We start from the raw sequence: 16,771 nt of genomic DNA on the forward strand, positions 1-16,771 counted from the left end.
GTAGCTCCCTCGTTCTCATTCTCAAACGATCGTGGAAGTCGGTCTTCAATCAACACAACATTACAACTTTAACCAAACACAGCGGGATGGGGGGGTGTAGTTGATTATTGGATGTTTAACATATCAGCAAGATAATAGACTTGATTTATCAATGATGGTGGGGGTCCCGGGTGGAGAACGAACCATAAAAGAACAGACAGATTGATGAGACATACAAATATTTTATTAATCTGGCATGACACAGAAAGTACAAAGACAGCATACATTTACCATTTCAATGATTTTGAATCGTATTATCGTACACTCGCTCACTAAGCCTCTTCCCCCTTCACCACTCACAGTCAGTGAACAAACAGCGAGTCAGCGACTAGTGGGTCTGGGAGGAGTCGAGTCTGAGAACGAACGAGAAGAACGAGAGAGAAGAATCAGTTTGGTTCGTTCTTCTTAAAGATTCGTTCATTCGATCTGATTCGGTCGCGAACGACCGATCACTAGTCCTCATGTGTTCTCTCTTCCCTGTCTGTCACATCACAGAGCCAGCTGCCATCTTCCATTGATAAAAATGAAGGTTTACACGTATCTTGGACGCAAGTCAGCAATGAGTCAATAAAGAACTGCATTGGGATTTGAATGTTGTGTATGATTCCTTTAATGCTGAGGCTATACTGGTGATTCTCTTTATATAGAGTCGGCTATGCAAGGACATGCTGATGAGTTTGTCAATTGGTGTGACAAGTCTTTTCTTCAGCTTAACATCTCAAAGACAAAAAATTATGGCCATTGATTTTAGAAGAAACCAATCTTGTTCTCCTCCACCTACTTACATAAATGAAACTGCATAGAGATGGTTGACCAGTGTAAATATCTGGGAGCAATGATAGACAATAAACTCAAATTTGACGTTAATACTGATACTATTTGCAAGAAGGGGCAACAATGATTGTACTTCCTTCAGAAGCTTAACTCTTTCAATGTTGATAAGGTTATGTTGTCTTTATTTTATAAATCTTTTATTGAATCTGTTCTCACTTTTTCTTTTATTGCCTGATATGGGGGCATCAGCCTTAGGGACAAAACAATCTCAGCCATATTGTTGCGAAGTTGATTGGCTGTCCACAAGTATCCACAAGTAGGTTACTCAGAAAACAATGTCTATATCGGACTGTAAAAATCACCCCCTTTATTGTTTATTTGGGGCCCTTCCCTACTTCCAATACTTAATACATAATACCTATTAAAGCTTGATATACCTTAAATTCAGACAAAATGTTCATCCATATACACAGAGCACATCATTCAGCTCTCCATATCATAACTGTTCATCCATGTACATTACAAAGGGCACACAGCTTAGTTCTACATATCTTACTTTCTGACCACAAATGTTCCAATTCCTGTGGAGTTATTGTGCAATGTTCTTCTGTTTTGCGGGCCTTGAACGACACCCCAGCTGTGTACCGCTAGACCTTACACAGCGCTTTCCCATCGCTATCTCTGAGGTAACATGTGGACTGCTGCACATATCACCCAGGGAGGGTTTGTGGGCAGCTATAAAAGCAGGGCTTCAACGGGGGGTTAATCACAAACGTGGAATACAGTCTCCTGCAGTCATGTTTCTGATGCTCAGTTGTTTCGCTCTGGTGGCCTCTGGCCTCGGTGAGTGCTAGCTGTCTTCCATCAATGCTCACAATGTTAGCATTGTGTTAGCATGTTGCAAGTATGGTGCGTTACGGCGTATGCTATGATGTGGATGTCATACGCATCGAAGCCGACGTGGTGACCATGTATTGTATTGATCATGTATTGACCACGTATGGGTGCATTCAGGGTGTGGGGTGGCATCTGTGTTGACCATGTATTGATGTATTCAGGGTGTGGGCTGGTGTCTGTGTTAACCACATATTGATGTATTCAGGGTGTGGGGTGCCATCCATCAGGCCCCAGGTGAGAGAACAAGACAACAAGATTGTGAACGGACAGAACGCCGTGTCCGGGTCCTGGCCCTGGCAGGTGTCCCTTCAGGTACAAACACACACACACACACACACACACACACACACACACACACACACACACACACATACACACACAAAAACACACACAGCTCCTTGATAAGATGCACCTTTACTCTAAAGCCACTTTCGATAAAAGCGTTTAAAAAAAAATACATTTAACAGTAATAATACATACAAATATACTAATTTTGATCAGTGTCAGTCAGATGAAACTACTATGATCCATTAGTGTTTGATATGACCATGTGACTGAATCCTCTGCTCAGGAGACTAGTGGATTCCACTTTTGTGGCGGCTCTCTGATCAACCAGAACTGGGTGGTCACCGCTGGTCACTGCCGCGTCACGTGAGTACAGCATCCATCTCTTTCCCAGCGCTCGCTCTGTCTTCCAGCTCTTTCTCTTCCAGCTCTCTCTCTCCTAGCTCTCTCCCAGCTTTCTCTCGCTCTCTCTTCCAGCTCTCTCTATCTCTCTCTTCCAGCTCTCTCTCTCTCTCTCCCAGCTCTCTCTTTCTCCAAGCTCTCTCTCTCTTCCAGCTCTCGCCTGCTGAACCTCACAGTTCTTTTGTTTTCCATATCTGTAGCCCGGGTCGCCACCGCGTCGTCCTGGGAGAGCACGACCGCCAGTCCAACGCCGAGCAGATCCAGGTCATCTCCATCGCCAGGGTAACAAGGCTTCTCTACCCATCTGACCGCCACAAAGAAGCTCCTCAGTGACTCAAACCAGGGGCATAGCTCCTTTATGACACCCAAAGCGTCCATTCTGTCCTGATAACCCTCTCCCTGTCTGCATCCTGTGGTGTCCCCCCCCACCCCTTCTTCGTAGGCCATCACTCATCCCTACTACAATGCCCAGAACTTCAACAATGACGTCACCCTGCTGAGGCTGGCCTCCCCAGCCAGGATGTCGTCCCGCGTTTCCCCCGTGTGTCTGGCAACCCCCGGCAGCGACCCCGCCGCTGGAACCCGCTGCGTCACCACCGGCTGGGGCAAGACTGGCCAGACCTGTGAGTCGAACCTTCGTCTGAGATAGGCCTCTGTCTGAGATAGGCCTCTGTCTGAGATAGGCCTCTGTCTGAGATAGGCCTCCGTCTGAGATAGGCCTCCGTCTGAGATAGACCTCTGTGACAAAGGCCTCCGCACACTCAGATCAGCGGATTCAGGAACCAAAAGAGCCACATTAGAATGCAGTGTGAATCTCTGGAACTAGATTGCACTGATGTCAGGGTTCTGTGGGTTCTTCATGTGTTGTCTAATGTGATGTACAGGAGGGGAGGGGTTATGGGCAGAGAGGCAGCGAGCAAACCTCAATCTGTGTTACCCAGGGAGCTGAGAGCTCTTTGACTTGGTCATAGCTGACCACGTCCCTTGTAATCATGATACCCTACACACCATTAACGTTGTGAACGCAAATGCAATAGTAACGGGATATCGCTGTCCACTCTCCATTACAGATCATCAAGTATTACATAATAATTAGTCATCCTCTCCATCTCATCTTATTAACAGCCAGTCCTCATCCACTGCATCTCCTCTTATCCTCAGTCAGTCCTCATCCTAGGCATCTCATCTAATTAACAGCCAGTCCTCATCCACTGCATCTCATCCTATCCTCAGTCAGTCCTCATCCCATGCATCTCATCTCACTAACAGCCAGTCCTCATCCACTGCATCTCCTCTTATCCTCAGTCAGTCCTCATCCTAGGCATCTCATCTCACTAACAGCCAGTCCTCATCCCCTGCTTCTCATCCCGTCCTCAGTCAGTCCTCATCCTAGGCATCTCATCTCACTAACAGCCAGTCCTCATCCCCTGCTTCTCATCCCGTCCTCAGTCAGTCCTCATCCTAGGCATCTCACCTCACTAACAGCCAGTCCTCATCCCCTGCTTCTCATCCCGTCCTCAGCCAGCCCTCGCTATCTGCAGCAGACTTCCCTCCCCCTGCTCAGCAGCGCTCAGTGCCGCCAGTACTGGGGTCAGAACAGGATCACCGACGCCATGATCTGCGCTGGAGCATCTGGAGTATCCTCCTGCCAGGTAGTCATGCACATGTTATGATGATAAATTGACACGGTTGCGGTCTGCTTCACTGCTGTGATGTAAACAAGCTGAAGAAGAAGCAAATGCAGCAGATGGTTAACCGCACCGTCTCCTCTCCAGGGCGACTCCGGCGGACCGCTGGTCTGCGAGAGGAGCGGCGTTTGGAGCCAGGTGGGCATCGTCTCCTGGGGAACCAGCAACTGCAACGTGCGCACCCCGGCCGTGTACGCACGCGTATCTTACCTGCGCCGCTGGATCGACCAGACCGTGGCATCCAACTGAAGCGTGTGTCCGAGGGAGTGAGCAGCGTGTGGACCTGACGAGGTGTAGGACCGACATCCATTCAGAGACAACATCAGTCAGCTGCCGTTCAAATGTATCGTTTGAGAGCTAAATGTTCACATGTGTTCATTGTGATGTATGATTGAATTTCATTGCAATTAAAACTGTTGAAACCACCAACCAAGTGTTTTGTTTTTTACCTGGGTTGACCAATGTTAATAATATGAATAATTATTATAATATCAATGATGTGGTACCCGCTCCCCGATGTCTCGGGGTCAAGGATAGATCACACTGCGAAGTCGGGGTTTAAGCCACACACAGCGTTTATTATCAAGTTCCTTCAAGACGGAGAACACAAGTACTCTATATAGGGTCTCAGAGAGCCTCTATTCCGTTGGGGTCTCCAGCTGTTCCCCCGTGTCACTCGTCTCCCCTCTCCCGTCCTGGTGTCCCTTTTAAAATGGCTCCTGGGCTTTTTCCTCCCTCCGGCCAGGTGTCCCCTATCTCGCTGATTGGGGGGAGAGAAGTGATGCTCTCTGTCGCCGGTTAGTGGGTGGCGGCGGTGTACGGCGTCCACCACTGATCCTCGGACCCGCCCGGGCCGAGGTTTAAGGGGCGGGATGCCACACTCCTCCACTGCTTGCTCAGGCCTCTGGTGAACCCGCCCAGGCAGGTATCCCGACGTGACAGGTCGTCAGCGTTGGCGTGCTCCCTGCCCGGTCGGTGGTCCACCTTGAAGCGGAAGTCCTGGAGGGCCAAGAACCACCGCGTCACCCGGGCGTTGGTGTCCTTGGCACTGGCCATCCACTTCAGGGGGGCGTGGTCGGTGACCAGGGTGAACTCCCTCCCTAGGAGAAAATATCTGAGTTTATCCAGGCTCCACTTGATGGCCAGGGCCTCCTTCTCTACCGTTGAGTAGTTTCGCTCGTTCGGTAGTAGTTTTTGGCTGATGTACGTGACGGGGTGTTCCTCTCCGGCCCGGACCTGGGACAGGACTCCCCCCAGCCCCACCTCCGAAGCGTCCGTGTGCACTATCAGGGGGAAAGCAAAGTCGGGGGTAATGAGCACTGGCTCCGAGCACAGGGCCTCACGGAGCGTCCCGAAGGCCTGGTTGGCTGCCTCGGACCAGGTGATCCGGTCAGGCAGGGCTTTCCGGGTCAGGTCGTTTATTGGGCTGGCCAGCGTGGCAAACCCGAGTATAAACCGCTGGTAATACCCGACTAGTCCTAAGAACGACTTCACCTGCTTTTTGGTGCGGGGTTGGGGCCAGTCCTGGATGGCGGCCACCTTGCTCTCTTGTGGCCGAACGGTTCCCCGCCCTACCTGGTACCCCAGGTACGCCGTCTCCTCCAGCCCGAGACGGCATTTGGCCGGGTTGGCGGTGAGGCCCGCCTTCCCCAACTCCCCCAGTCCCACCCTCAGCTGGCGGACGTGGACATCCCAGCTGTGGCTGTAGATGATGATGTCATCTATGTAGGCCGCTGCGTAGGCCTGGTGGGGCCTCGGGAGCTGGTCCATCATGCGCTGGAAGGTGGCCGGAGCGCCATGTACTCCGAAGGGGAGGACGGTGTATTGGTACAAGCCCCCTGGAGTTGAGAACGCCGTCTTCTCCCGGGCAGCCCGGGTCAACGGTACCTGCCAATACCCCTTGGTCATGTCCAAGGTCGTGAGATAACGGGCAGGACCAAGCGTTCGATTAGCTCGTCCACCCGGGGCATGGGGTAGGCGTTGAACTCGGACGCCTCGTTCAGCCTCCGGAAGTCATTACAGAAGCGATAGGTCCCATCTGGCTTCGGTACGAGTACTACCGGGCTGGACCAGGCACTGCGCGACTCCTCGATGACCCCGAGCTGCAGCATCCGGCGTACCTCGGCCTGTTTGGCCTCCCTCCGGGCCTCCGGGATCCTATAGGGGTGGACTCTCACCTTCACTCCCGGCGCCGTCCGGATATCATGATGGCCGATCGTGGTCGTCCCTGGAAGCTCGGAAAACACGTCCCGGTGCTGCATGACGATCTCGTCGAGGTTGTGCTTCTGGGCCGGGCTGAGGTCCTCCCAAACCGGGACGTCCGGGATCTCGCGTCGGGCCGCCAGCGCCAGGGGAGTAGGGTCAGGGGGTCCCCACCCCCCGCCTCTCCACTGCTTCAAAATGTTAATGTGGTATATTTGGGTAGGCTTTCGCCTCCCTGGTTGTCTAACCCGGTAATTTACCTCCCCCACACGTTTAACCACCTCATAGGGTCCCTGCCACTTGGCAAGGAACCTACATTCCGCCGTGGGGACCAGGACCAGGTCCCCAGGCTGGAAGGTTCGCAGCTGGGCTCCTCAGTTGTAGACCCTCGCCTGGGCCTGCTGGGCTTGCCGGAGGTGTTCCCGGACGATGGGCCACACCAGGGCCATGCGGTCCCTCACCTGTTCCACATGGTCCAGGGTGGTGCGGTGGGGGGACAGCTGGCTCTCCCATGCCTCCTTGGCTATGTCCAGGATGCCGCGGGGCCTTCGTCCATACAGCAGCTCGAAGGGGGAGAATCCGGTGGACGCCTGGGGGACCTCCCGTACGGCAAACAATACATGTGGTAACAGCTGGTCCCAGTTCTTACCATCCAGGTCCATGGCGTTTTTGAGCATCTGCTTTAGGGTTTTGTTGAACCGCTCCACCAGGCCATCTGTCTGCGGATGGTAGACTGAGGTCCGAAGCTGCTTTACCTGCAGGAGTCTAAGTACTTCTTTCATTACGCGGGACATGAAGCAGGAGCCCTGATCAGTTAGCACCTCTTTTGCTATCCCTACCCAGCTAAATAGTAGCATTAGCTCCCAGGCGACCGCCTTCGCGGTGGCTGCGCGCAGGGGTAGAGCCTCGGGGTACCGGGTGGCGTAGTCCACCAGTACCAGGATGTATCGTGTCCCCGGCTGGTCTTGGGAAGGGGCCCCACAACGGGAACCGTGTGCCCCGTAGGACTGCCGAGCTCCCCTCGCCCCTCTGCGGGGAGGCTCTCTCCTGCTCCTGGGTTCTTGCGCCGGGTCCCACAGCCGGTGGAATATCGGGCAATCCCTCCCGATCAGGAGCGGCACCGGGAGGTGGGGTACAATCCCCGCCCGAGCCGTGAACAACCCGTGTGGTGTCCGGACGACCACGTGGCAGGTCTCGTAGGTTCGGGTGTCCCCGTGCACGCAGGCCACCTCCATGGGTCTCCCTTCCCTTCCTCCCACCAAGTCGGGGCGGAGGAGGGTAACCACGCTGCCGGTGTCCAGTAGGGCCTGCGTGTCCTGGTTCATGACCTGCGCAGGTATGGTCGGGCTCCCGGACATCCCCTGCGCCCAACAGGTCGCCAGCATGCAGGGCCGGCCCGTCCCCTTGTCCGCGTAGGCCGACAGCATCGACGCGTCCCGTTCTCCCGGGCAGTAGCGGGCGATGTGCTGGCTGCACCGGGCTGGCTGCACTCGTAGCACCGCCTCCCCTCGCGACTCTCCTGGTTCACGATCGGCGGGTCGGGGGAGGGTGCCAAGGCCCCGGCCGTGGGTCCCCGTCGGTCTCGGCGGAACTCGACGGGTCGTGGGGTGGTTCCGGTACTAACGCTCAGGTGCTGAGCCACCTGCCAGTTCTGACCAGGTCATCCACTGTGTCGGGATGGTGGTGGGCCAGTACCCGTCGGGCGCCCGGCGGGAGCTGTCGAATAGTATTGTCTATTAGCACACTGTAGATAGGGCTGGGTCCTTCTCCGGTCACTAGCCACCTCTTCACTAACTGACCGTGCTAGGCGATCTGCGTCCGTACGGCGCCCCGGACGTCGAATCGCCAGTCGTAGAAGCGTTGAGCGCGGGCTGCGAGGGTATGACCGTAGTAGGCCAGGATCGCCTGCTTGAGGGCGGGGTACTGTCGGGCGGTCTCCGGTGGTAGGTCTTGGCTCGCCTGCTGGGCGGGACCGGTGAGGAACGCTGCCACGATATGGGCCCACTGCTCCTCTGGCCAGTTCTCCCTCTGGGCGGTCCGCTCGAAGACTTCCAGATATGCCTCCACGTCGTCGTCGGGCCCAAGCTTGGTGAGCCGGCTGGTCGGGGCGGCGGTCGGGGCGGCGCGGACGGCGTGTTTGGTGAGCCGCAGTACGGCTTCGCAGAGCAGGGCAATCCTCTCCGTGGTCTCCAGCTCTTGTTGCTGGATGGCCGTAGCCGCGGTTCCGTCCGGGTTCTGCATGCCGGATTGGTGTTGTAGTGGGGTCCTTCAGGCTGCCTGCATTCTCCACCATATGTGGTACCCGCTCCCTGATGTCTCGGGGTCAAGGATAGATCACACTGCGAAGTCGGGGTTTAAGCCACACACGGCGTTTATTATCAAGTTCCTTCAAGACGGAGAACACAAGTACTCTATATAGGGTCTCCGAGAGCCTCTATTCCGTTGGGGTCTCCAGCTGTTCCCCCGTGTCACTCGTCTCCCCTCTCCCGTCCTGGTGTCCCTTTTAAAATGGCTCCTGGGCTTTTTCCTCCCTCCGGCCAGGTGTCCCCTATCTCGCTGATTGGGGGGAGAGAAGTGATGCTCTCTGTCGCCGGTTAGTGGGTGGCGGCGGTATACGCCGTCCACCACTGATCCTCGGATCCGCCCGGGCCGAGGTTTAAGGGGCGGAATGCCACAATGATAATTCATTTAAAACCAGGGAGACTCTACTCAATGCTTTCGATTTTTCTATCTAAAACAGTCCAATTGATTAGACCAAGAAGATTGTAGCTTTGTTTTGAAGGCCAGTTGACAGCAGAAAGATGCACCCCTTGTGTGTATTGGCAACCAAGTGTCACAACACAATGAAGTGTATTGTGTTCACAATAGGCTCTACTTTCATTTGTTTGGCATCTTCTTTGCATACATGTAAAACCATGAGCTACACTACCCCCCCCCCCCCCCCCCCAGTTATCGGACATGCACTTGTTTATGACCTATGGCCATTATTTCATTTTCTGTAACATACATGCATTTATCCTGTATTTGATACATGAACATGAGATGATTCATGGACAAGATTTAATATGAACACAATATTATGAAAAACCCATACTCCTGTGAAGAGCAGTTGGATGGGCGTAGCCCGAGACTTAGTAGGAGTGACTGTCGGGTCTCTTTGCTAAGTGCTTTGTCCAGTGGTGAGAGACTGTAGTGTTAAGACAAGGGTTGGTGGATCGACAGAAACATGGAAACAGGTACTGTTTGCCTAAACCATTTTTTTTTAATATTTATGTTTACCTAGAGTATTATGAAGTATAAATATGTTTTAATGTCTTCCTTTAGTAAAATGAAATATAAATGTTTTTTTATTGTTAAGATACTAACCTGAAGTATAACTGTTTTTTTTTAATGTTTACCTATAGTAACATTAAATATAACTGTTTTTAATGTATAGCTAAAGTACCATGACATATAACTGTTTTTTAAATGTTTACCTATAGTAACATGAAATAAAACTGTTTTGAAACAAACAAAAAAAATCATCCATTAACTAACTCGGTGACTATAACCAAACCCAGATAATCAAAACATGATTTAGAAAAAATACACTCATGATAAGCATTCCAAAAGCGTCTCAAATGTGCATGTTGCAAGAGATATGATATGCTGTTAGAGGCCCTCCTTAAACAAAGGAAGGCTGCCACTATTCTAACCACATCTTTCTTTGCTGGCAGATTCATCTTATAACCTCACTTCGACAGAAGTCCCTGTAGCCAATAATCAAAGGCCAGTGAATCGTCATAATTACATGAATACAATCTCGCTGATCATCCTCTGTCTGGTGTTCCTGTTTGGAACGGTGGGAAATGGCTTGGTGATCTATGTGACCGGTTTCAGAATGAAAAGAACAGTCAACTCAATCTGGTTTTTCAACTTGGCTTTGGCTGACTTCCTCTTCACAAGCTTTCTGATCTTCCTAATCATCTCCGTGGCTAAGGACTACCACTGGCCTTTCGGATGGTTTATGTGCAAACTCAGCTCCGTCATCGCCATCGGCAACATGTTTGCCAGCGTCTTCTTCCTGACGGCCATTAGTGTGGATCGCTGCCTGTGCACATGGGTGGTGGTGTGGTCCCAGAACCACAGGACCGTCCGGAAAGCTCAGCTCATATGTGCTGGCATCTGGCTGGCTTCTCTGGCCTGCAGCATACCTTATGGATATTCTAGATGTGTTTACGACCTAATGCAGATCTCTGTTTGTGCAATGTCCCAGACGGCCAATAAACTGGCCCTCACTCACTTCCAATTCTTCATGGGCTTCCTCATCCCAATGCTGGTCATAACGGGGTCTTATGTGGCCATAGGCATGCGAATGAGGCGCTTCAACCGAGCTAAGAGTAAGAAATCTCTCCGCATTATTATTGCCATTATCCTTGCGTTTGTAGTATGCTGGGTCCCCTACCACGTGCATAAGTATATAGAAGCATACGGAACCAGGGAACGAATTGTCACAATTCGAAGATTTTTGGGACCATTATCATCAAACCTGACCACGGTAAACAGCTGCCTGAACCCCCTGCTCTACGTCTTCATGTGTGATGAATTTATAAAGAAGCTCAAACAATCTCTGTTTCATGTCCTGGAGACTGCATTGGCAGAGGACTACCTGTCCTTTGCTTCGAATAATTCCCTGTCTAATATCTCACGCCTTTTTAGGAGGTCTGAATCTGGTTCAGCTAACAGGACGAACGAAACATCTGCAACCATAGCAGAAACCTTCACCCAAATTCCTACTAGTGAGGAATAAACAATCCACAACAGACCAACCCCTAGCTTGAATTCATGTGAATTCATTTGAGTAAACATTTACATTTATTTAGCGTCTTGTATTAAGCATTTAAATATTGTGCTTGAAGCTCTTGTGTTAATTATTTGCACAATCCACTGAATGGTTTGTATTGTATTTGTTTCTAAATGTTCTACCTGTAACATCTTTGTTAAATGCTGTTTGACAGTCGACTGCCATTATAAAGACTGCGGTCAATGATGAAAAATAAAATGTTCATCATGTGATGTTCCATCATATTATTTGTCTTGATATCAAATTGATGACCTGACTTGATTGGTGGTCATGGGCTTCCTGTGGCATAATTGTGTATAAAGGGGGCGCTGTATGCATGAGGCGGTCCGCGAAAGGTCCTGATGACCATTTAGTGACACATGGGAAGTCAATGGTTGGGAACCACTGCTTGGGTGAACACATTAGGTACATACACTGTAATTAACGGTAAAGTATATAGTAACTTGGTATGTCATTTGGCATGTCTAAATTTTTTATAAAGAACGAAATGTCGAAATTTTCCCTCCATGCATTAAAACACACAAATCCAAGGTGATGTAGGGCTACAACGATTTAAAAAACTAAATTTGACATAAATGTAGAAATTGACTCCACGTATGTAGTCAAAAGTACTGTGCTACCATCTAGTGGCCACCATCATTTCCTAAGAAATAAAAGTAGACCAACGCATTCAGCTAAACATAGCAATACCAGTTACCATGGCCAGGACTTTTTCCCATTCGGATGAATGGAAACGGTGGAGGGTTCACTTGGGGTTCACTTGGGACATGGTATAAGCTACGACCCCATCTGCCATTTATACTCCACTGTGCCCTTTTAATTCAGCACTTGTCCTCTTAATGGTGAGTGCGGTTAGCCGTTACAAGCCATTTTGGAAACCTGCCTCTTCTGACATCACAAGTGGGCGTGTCCACCTAGATGTATGTTGGATAGATCAGTCTACCAGCCTAACCAGTGGACTGTCGCAAACGTTGCTCATATATCCGTCATACATCTAGGGAGACACGCACACTTGTGATGTCAGAAGAGGCAGATTTTCATAACTGCTTGTAACAGCTAATCACCTTTAAATATATACCAACAAGAACCTACTAAAGCCTAGTCTACTAGGATGGGCTCTGAACCCAGTCTACTAGGACGGGCTCTGAACCCAGTCTACTAGGACGGGCTCTGAACCCAGTCTACTAGGACGGGCTCTGAAGCGGCACTTCGGGGCTGAGCCTATGTGATCGGTCACAGTGTAGTTTAGAATACTTTATATTATAGAGTGGGAAATTATCTTATTAACTACATCTAGTGTTTCATTTCCGCTTTATTTCACGAACATCCGCCACTTGAAAGCAGTGGCAATGAACAGAATATTTGCAAACATTTATTTTTAATTCATGTAAAAATACAAAAACCATCGAGCAGCAGCCCATATGTCATTTTTCTGTTTAATTCTACGTTAAAGAACACAACTAAAACATGCTATTCCTTGAATCTCTCATGACCTCGGCATAAGTCCCCATTGGTAGTTTGCATGTTGTTTGTATATCAAGCCCATGATAATTATTTTCTCATGGGAGTGGTTTAGCACCTTGATGTAGCAGGGGTGATCATCAATGTGTCTGGGGAAATACATTGAAATGAGTTGGATCTACTTGGTCACTAACCACAGCACATACTATCCAATATATCTTATACAGCAAAACTATCTCAGCTCAATGGGAACACCTATTCCTCACAAGGGCCAAATCCAATATCAGCTCTTTAAGGCTGAAGGCTCGAAATATACTGGTCAATCTTCTAGAAGCGACGGCAGCTGCCTTCTGGCTGGGATTCATGGTGGACTAATTTCCCATTACTCCGTCTGCGTTGTCGCCCCCTAGTGGTTGAGATGTACGATCACACTCATTGATCGTACATCTCCTTCATCTCCTTGAGGATCTTGATGCTCTCGCTGTATCTCATCTGGTTTCTGTTGGAGGACTCCTTCCACCTGCAAGACACCACGCCACATCATGGATCCCTCTCCAAAATAACAACGACATCGTTCCCTAACCCGAAAACACTGCTACATGCAAAACTAAACATCTGACTTACTTTTGTCTTATCTTTTTCCATCGTTCCATGTGGTCACAGAGGAGAGAGCCGGGAACAGGAACCTGATCTACGGCCAGCTGTTGGGCGGAGAACACATCCTTGGACTAAACACCACTGTTCCCTCACCTGGTTTCTACCAAGTGTACCACGGAACCCGGCGTTACCTTGGATACGGTGGGCTTCTCCGTGGCCGGGACCCTGAGGTTCAGGGGTCGTCCCGACAGGCTGACGGGGCAGGGGGTGGGCGGAGGGAGGCTGTACACACTCTGGGGCTTCCCGTTCAGCATGTCGGCCATCTGGCGAGCCCCATGGAGGACAGACACAGGTACGTCACTTCAGTTAACACATACAACACACACACACACTTGAATTTAAAATTACAGTTGTAAAGTAAATAGTACTTTGCTCCAACCTATGAAAATAGACCCATAGATCCTTTCTACTGTTCCAACATACTACTACATTCTCCAACACTCAAACAAATTATGTACTCCAAGGTACTCCTACGTACTCCTTCATATTCTTTCAAACTCCTTCATGCTCCATTCTCCTACGGCCTTCCCACCATGAACATCCATTACATCTGTCTCCTCTTTCAATAACCAATCAACCAGGCACATATCCCCCGCCCAGGCACCCCTGCTCCCGAGCCAGACCTCCTCCCCCCCAAGGGGCTCCTGGGGGCCCGGGGACGCCGGCTGCTCCGGGGCGGCGGGGTTGTTCCTCATCCAGGCACGGCAGATGGGGTAGAGCGGGCTGCTGGTGTTGAACTGGGCCAGGTCCACGCTGCGGTCAAACAGCTTGATGATGTACGTGTCTAAGGGGCAGAGGAACCACAGTGGACCGTCGGTAACGGGGGGGGACTAGGAAATATCGCTCGGAGACGATACCAGGCAGCCTTAATGCCTGTGATTTTACTTTTGAAGTGTTGCCTTGAAATGTTTGGTCAACAATAAAATAAAAATAGAAAAATAGAAAATATCAACTATTTACTTCATACATTCAATTAGTCTGATGGTTACTTTATCAATTCATTGATTGGATGACGTTGTTTACACAGAACAATACAAGATTTATGTGTTGAAATGTGAAAGATGAATGAAACATGCAGTGCTCAGTTTAAACCCAAAATAAAGATTTTGTACGTCAGTAAAGAGACTGTAAGATAACTATTTTCACTGATGGGTTTTGTATTGGTCACAAATGAATGATTATGAGTCAGATATTACTTTTTTACAAAGTGTTGACAATATGCATGTGTATTGCCTCACTTCCTCAAGGCAATATTTCACACTTTCTGCCTATTTGGCTTAACGTCCAGCTCCCCTCAACGGACATTAACATCCAACCACCACCAAGGACATGAAGAAAGGGGGCTTCCAACATGCTAAGACCCTTTGATACATGTTTACCGCCTGTTCACACGCAATGAGCCTGAGGACATGATTTAAACGGCTAGTGATGCTCACTCTGTTTGAGCTGATTGCTCTCTGGTAAGCCATCCTCCATTTCCTTTCTCTTCTTCCGTCGATGCTGAGGGAACCGAGACGATGATCTGCAGTGGGGGAGTCCGGGAACTTTAACCGCTGTCTACCCCTTATCTTTTCATACTAAAATCATGTACGTTTTTATAGAATGGTGGTCAGTGAGACCTCTAATGTTGATAATGCAAGTTCCAGGTAAGCATTAAAAGAATATACAAACTTGTCTCCCTTTAACCACCAGTTATGCTAATACTGTAAAATCCTAAACAAATGTGTACTACCGTACCCTAGGCTAATTAAAACGTTGATTTTCAACGTCTCACATGAGAAACGCTGTTGCAGATTCAAACAACAATGTCCCCATAATTACAAATCATTTCAAGATGAATAACCAAACACTACTTCCAACACAATAACTATCATCCCCACACACCTAGGCTACTAAAATGTCGGCAGTCATGACGATGTGATGATGCGATGCACAACCCTTATAGAGAGGGAAATTTGCACTACACTAATTTAATTGCCGTCTGTCTACACACTCTTGCTCTCTCCTTCCAATTTGTGGCTTTGATGCCAACAAAGTTATTATCCAAGTTGTCCATAAAAATTGGTTCCATAATAGTTTCCATAATAGGGAAATGTTATATATTGTCAACATATATCTGCAACAGCTATCTTCTCTCATTAAAACCCTTACCGTTTTCCTGCAGACAAAGGAGACAAGTCCCTGGGAATGCAGAACAAACAAACAAACAAACAAAACCACACGTTGGTTAATGAATGTGAAGTAGGTTAAACATTGAATAAAAGCTGCATACACATGTTTTAAATCCTACTTGTTGAGAGAGTCTGCCGTCATCTTCCCAGCATCGTCTTCGTTCTGCTCACTAGGCAGAGGAAGGTCATGTTGGCTTCCAACTATTCCACATAAACATCTTTATTCATATTGAAATGTGCAGATAGGTCGACCCACCTCTCAGTGTCATTCTTTTCAACCAGAACCTGCAAGACGGCATCCAAATGACTGCGAGCAACACTCCCCTCTTGATCTGCACACATGTCAAGCCCTTTCTGTTAACATAACTAAATCCATTATAAATGGTAGCCAGGTAACATTCAGCAAATATCATGGTATCTATCATAAACAGTCACTTAATAATTCAAGTAAGTCTAGTGAGATAATACAGAATAGGGATTAGTGATTTTAGGATGCAATATTACAGAATAGTAATTAGTGATCTTAGGGTTTTAACTCAAGTCTAGAGGGACAATAAAGAAGAATTATAAGTGATCTAAATATGCGATCATACAGAATAGTGATGAGTGATCCTAGGGTTAGAACTCAGGTCTAGTGGGACAATATAGAAGAGTGATTAGTGTTCTTATTCTGTGATAATACAGATAAGTAGCTTTAGGGTTGTAACTCAAGACTAGTGGGATAACACAGACGTGAATGGTGATCTGAGAGCTATAACCAGGTTACGAATCATATCTCACCAGGTCTCTCCGTCTTGATCTTGAGGTGGTGCATGGTGGTGCATCTACCAGATAGGCAATAAGATACACAATAAGACAAAACAGAGGCTTCACAGAACCGCCAACCAATGACCAGACAGCACAGTGTACTGCACCTCATCAACGCTGGGATATTAACAACAAATCGAGATTATGTCAAGTTTCCTTTGCTGATGGCGAGGAAGCCAGCAATATTATCTATATGAATAATGAATCGTATATGGTTAAACCAGACATTAATAACGAATAGATGGCCTGACCAGCAATACATGTCTCACATAAATTACTCATATTACCACAACTGTCACAGTAAATTATGTTATATATATATTTATAATTATATTATATTTTTATTTCCACGCTCGGAAGAGATCACGATTCAATAAAAGACAATCAGATAAATGGCTCATAGGAGCTTTCTTAGTCAGATAACGTTACCGATGTGGAGCTAGCCGGGTTAGCCTCCTAGCTTGTTTACGTTTTGAACATTTGGAGACTTTCCTCTTCCGCGCGCTGTCAGCTTCCGCTACACTGATAGGCGCAAGAGTTGCGTG

At 48.8% G+C, this 16,771-nt stretch overlaps 3 protein-coding genes across 3 annotated transcripts; 2 read left to right on the forward strand and 1 right to left on the reverse strand.

Annotated features, from left to right (window-relative positions):
- Positions 1–1,610: 1,610 nt before the first annotated feature.
- LOC307088857 (chymotrypsin-like protease CTRL-1) lies at positions 1,611–4,334 on the forward strand (the record flags this gene model as incomplete). Its single annotated transcript, XM_079754893.1, has 7 exons — positions 1,611–1,656; positions 1,916–2,022; positions 2,282–2,361; positions 2,598–2,679; positions 2,840–3,020; positions 3,919–4,049; positions 4,173–4,334. 7 exons carry the CDS (start codon positions 1,611–1,613, stop codon positions 4,332–4,334), a joined length of 789 nt encoding a protein of 262 aa, XP_079611019.1.
- A 5,140-nt stretch (positions 4,335–9,474) lies between these two features.
- LOC307086954 (chemerin-like receptor 1) lies at positions 9,475–11,314 on the forward strand. The gene is made up of 2 exons (XM_079752300.1): positions 9,475–9,523; positions 10,004–11,314. Exons 1-2 carry the CDS (start codon positions 9,514–9,516, stop codon positions 11,074–11,076), a joined length of 1,083 nt encoding a protein of 360 aa, XP_079608426.1. The 5' UTR covers positions 9,475–9,513; the 3' UTR covers positions 11,077–11,314.
- A 1,175-nt stretch (positions 11,315–12,489) lies between these two features.
- On the reverse strand, positions 12,490–16,690 carry lin37 (lin-37 DREAM MuvB core complex component). The gene is made up of 10 exons (XM_079749731.1): positions 16,656–16,690; positions 16,200–16,243; positions 15,676–15,751; positions 15,539–15,589; positions 15,400–15,429; positions 14,685–14,770; positions 13,872–14,032; positions 13,380–13,511; positions 13,216–13,292; positions 12,490–13,111 (listed from the first exon to the last, which is right to left on the reverse strand). The coding sequence occupies exons 2-10, from the start codon at positions 16,231–16,233 to the stop codon at positions 13,024–13,026; spliced, it is 735 nt and encodes a 244-aa protein (XP_079605857.1). The 5' UTR covers positions 16,234–16,243; positions 16,656–16,690; the 3' UTR covers positions 12,490–13,023.
- Between the last annotated feature and the right edge of the window lie 81 nt (positions 16,691–16,771).

This window comes from Pollachius pollachius (genome assembly GCF_949987615.1).
Source record: "Pollachius pollachius genome assembly, chromosome: 1".
Taxonomy (NCBI): Eukaryota; Metazoa; Chordata; class Actinopteri; order Gadiformes; family Gadidae; genus Pollachius; species Pollachius pollachius.

What these genes read in the sequence shown, in the direction of transcription:
- lin37 (XM_079749731.1), bottom strand. Translation starts at nt 16,233, where the DNA reads ATGCACCACCTCAAGATCAAGACGGAGAGACCTG. An exon ending in AGAAGCCCACCGTATCCAAG is followed by an intron (nt 13,293 to 13,379) that starts GTAACGCCGGGT and finishes TCCGCCCAACAG; the next exon opens with CTGGCCGTAGATCAGGTTCC. An exon ending in TGGAAAAAGATAAGACAAAA is followed by an intron (nt 13,112 to 13,215) that starts GTAAGTCAGATG and finishes GGTGTCTTGCAG; the next exon opens with GTGGAAGGAGTCCTCCAACA.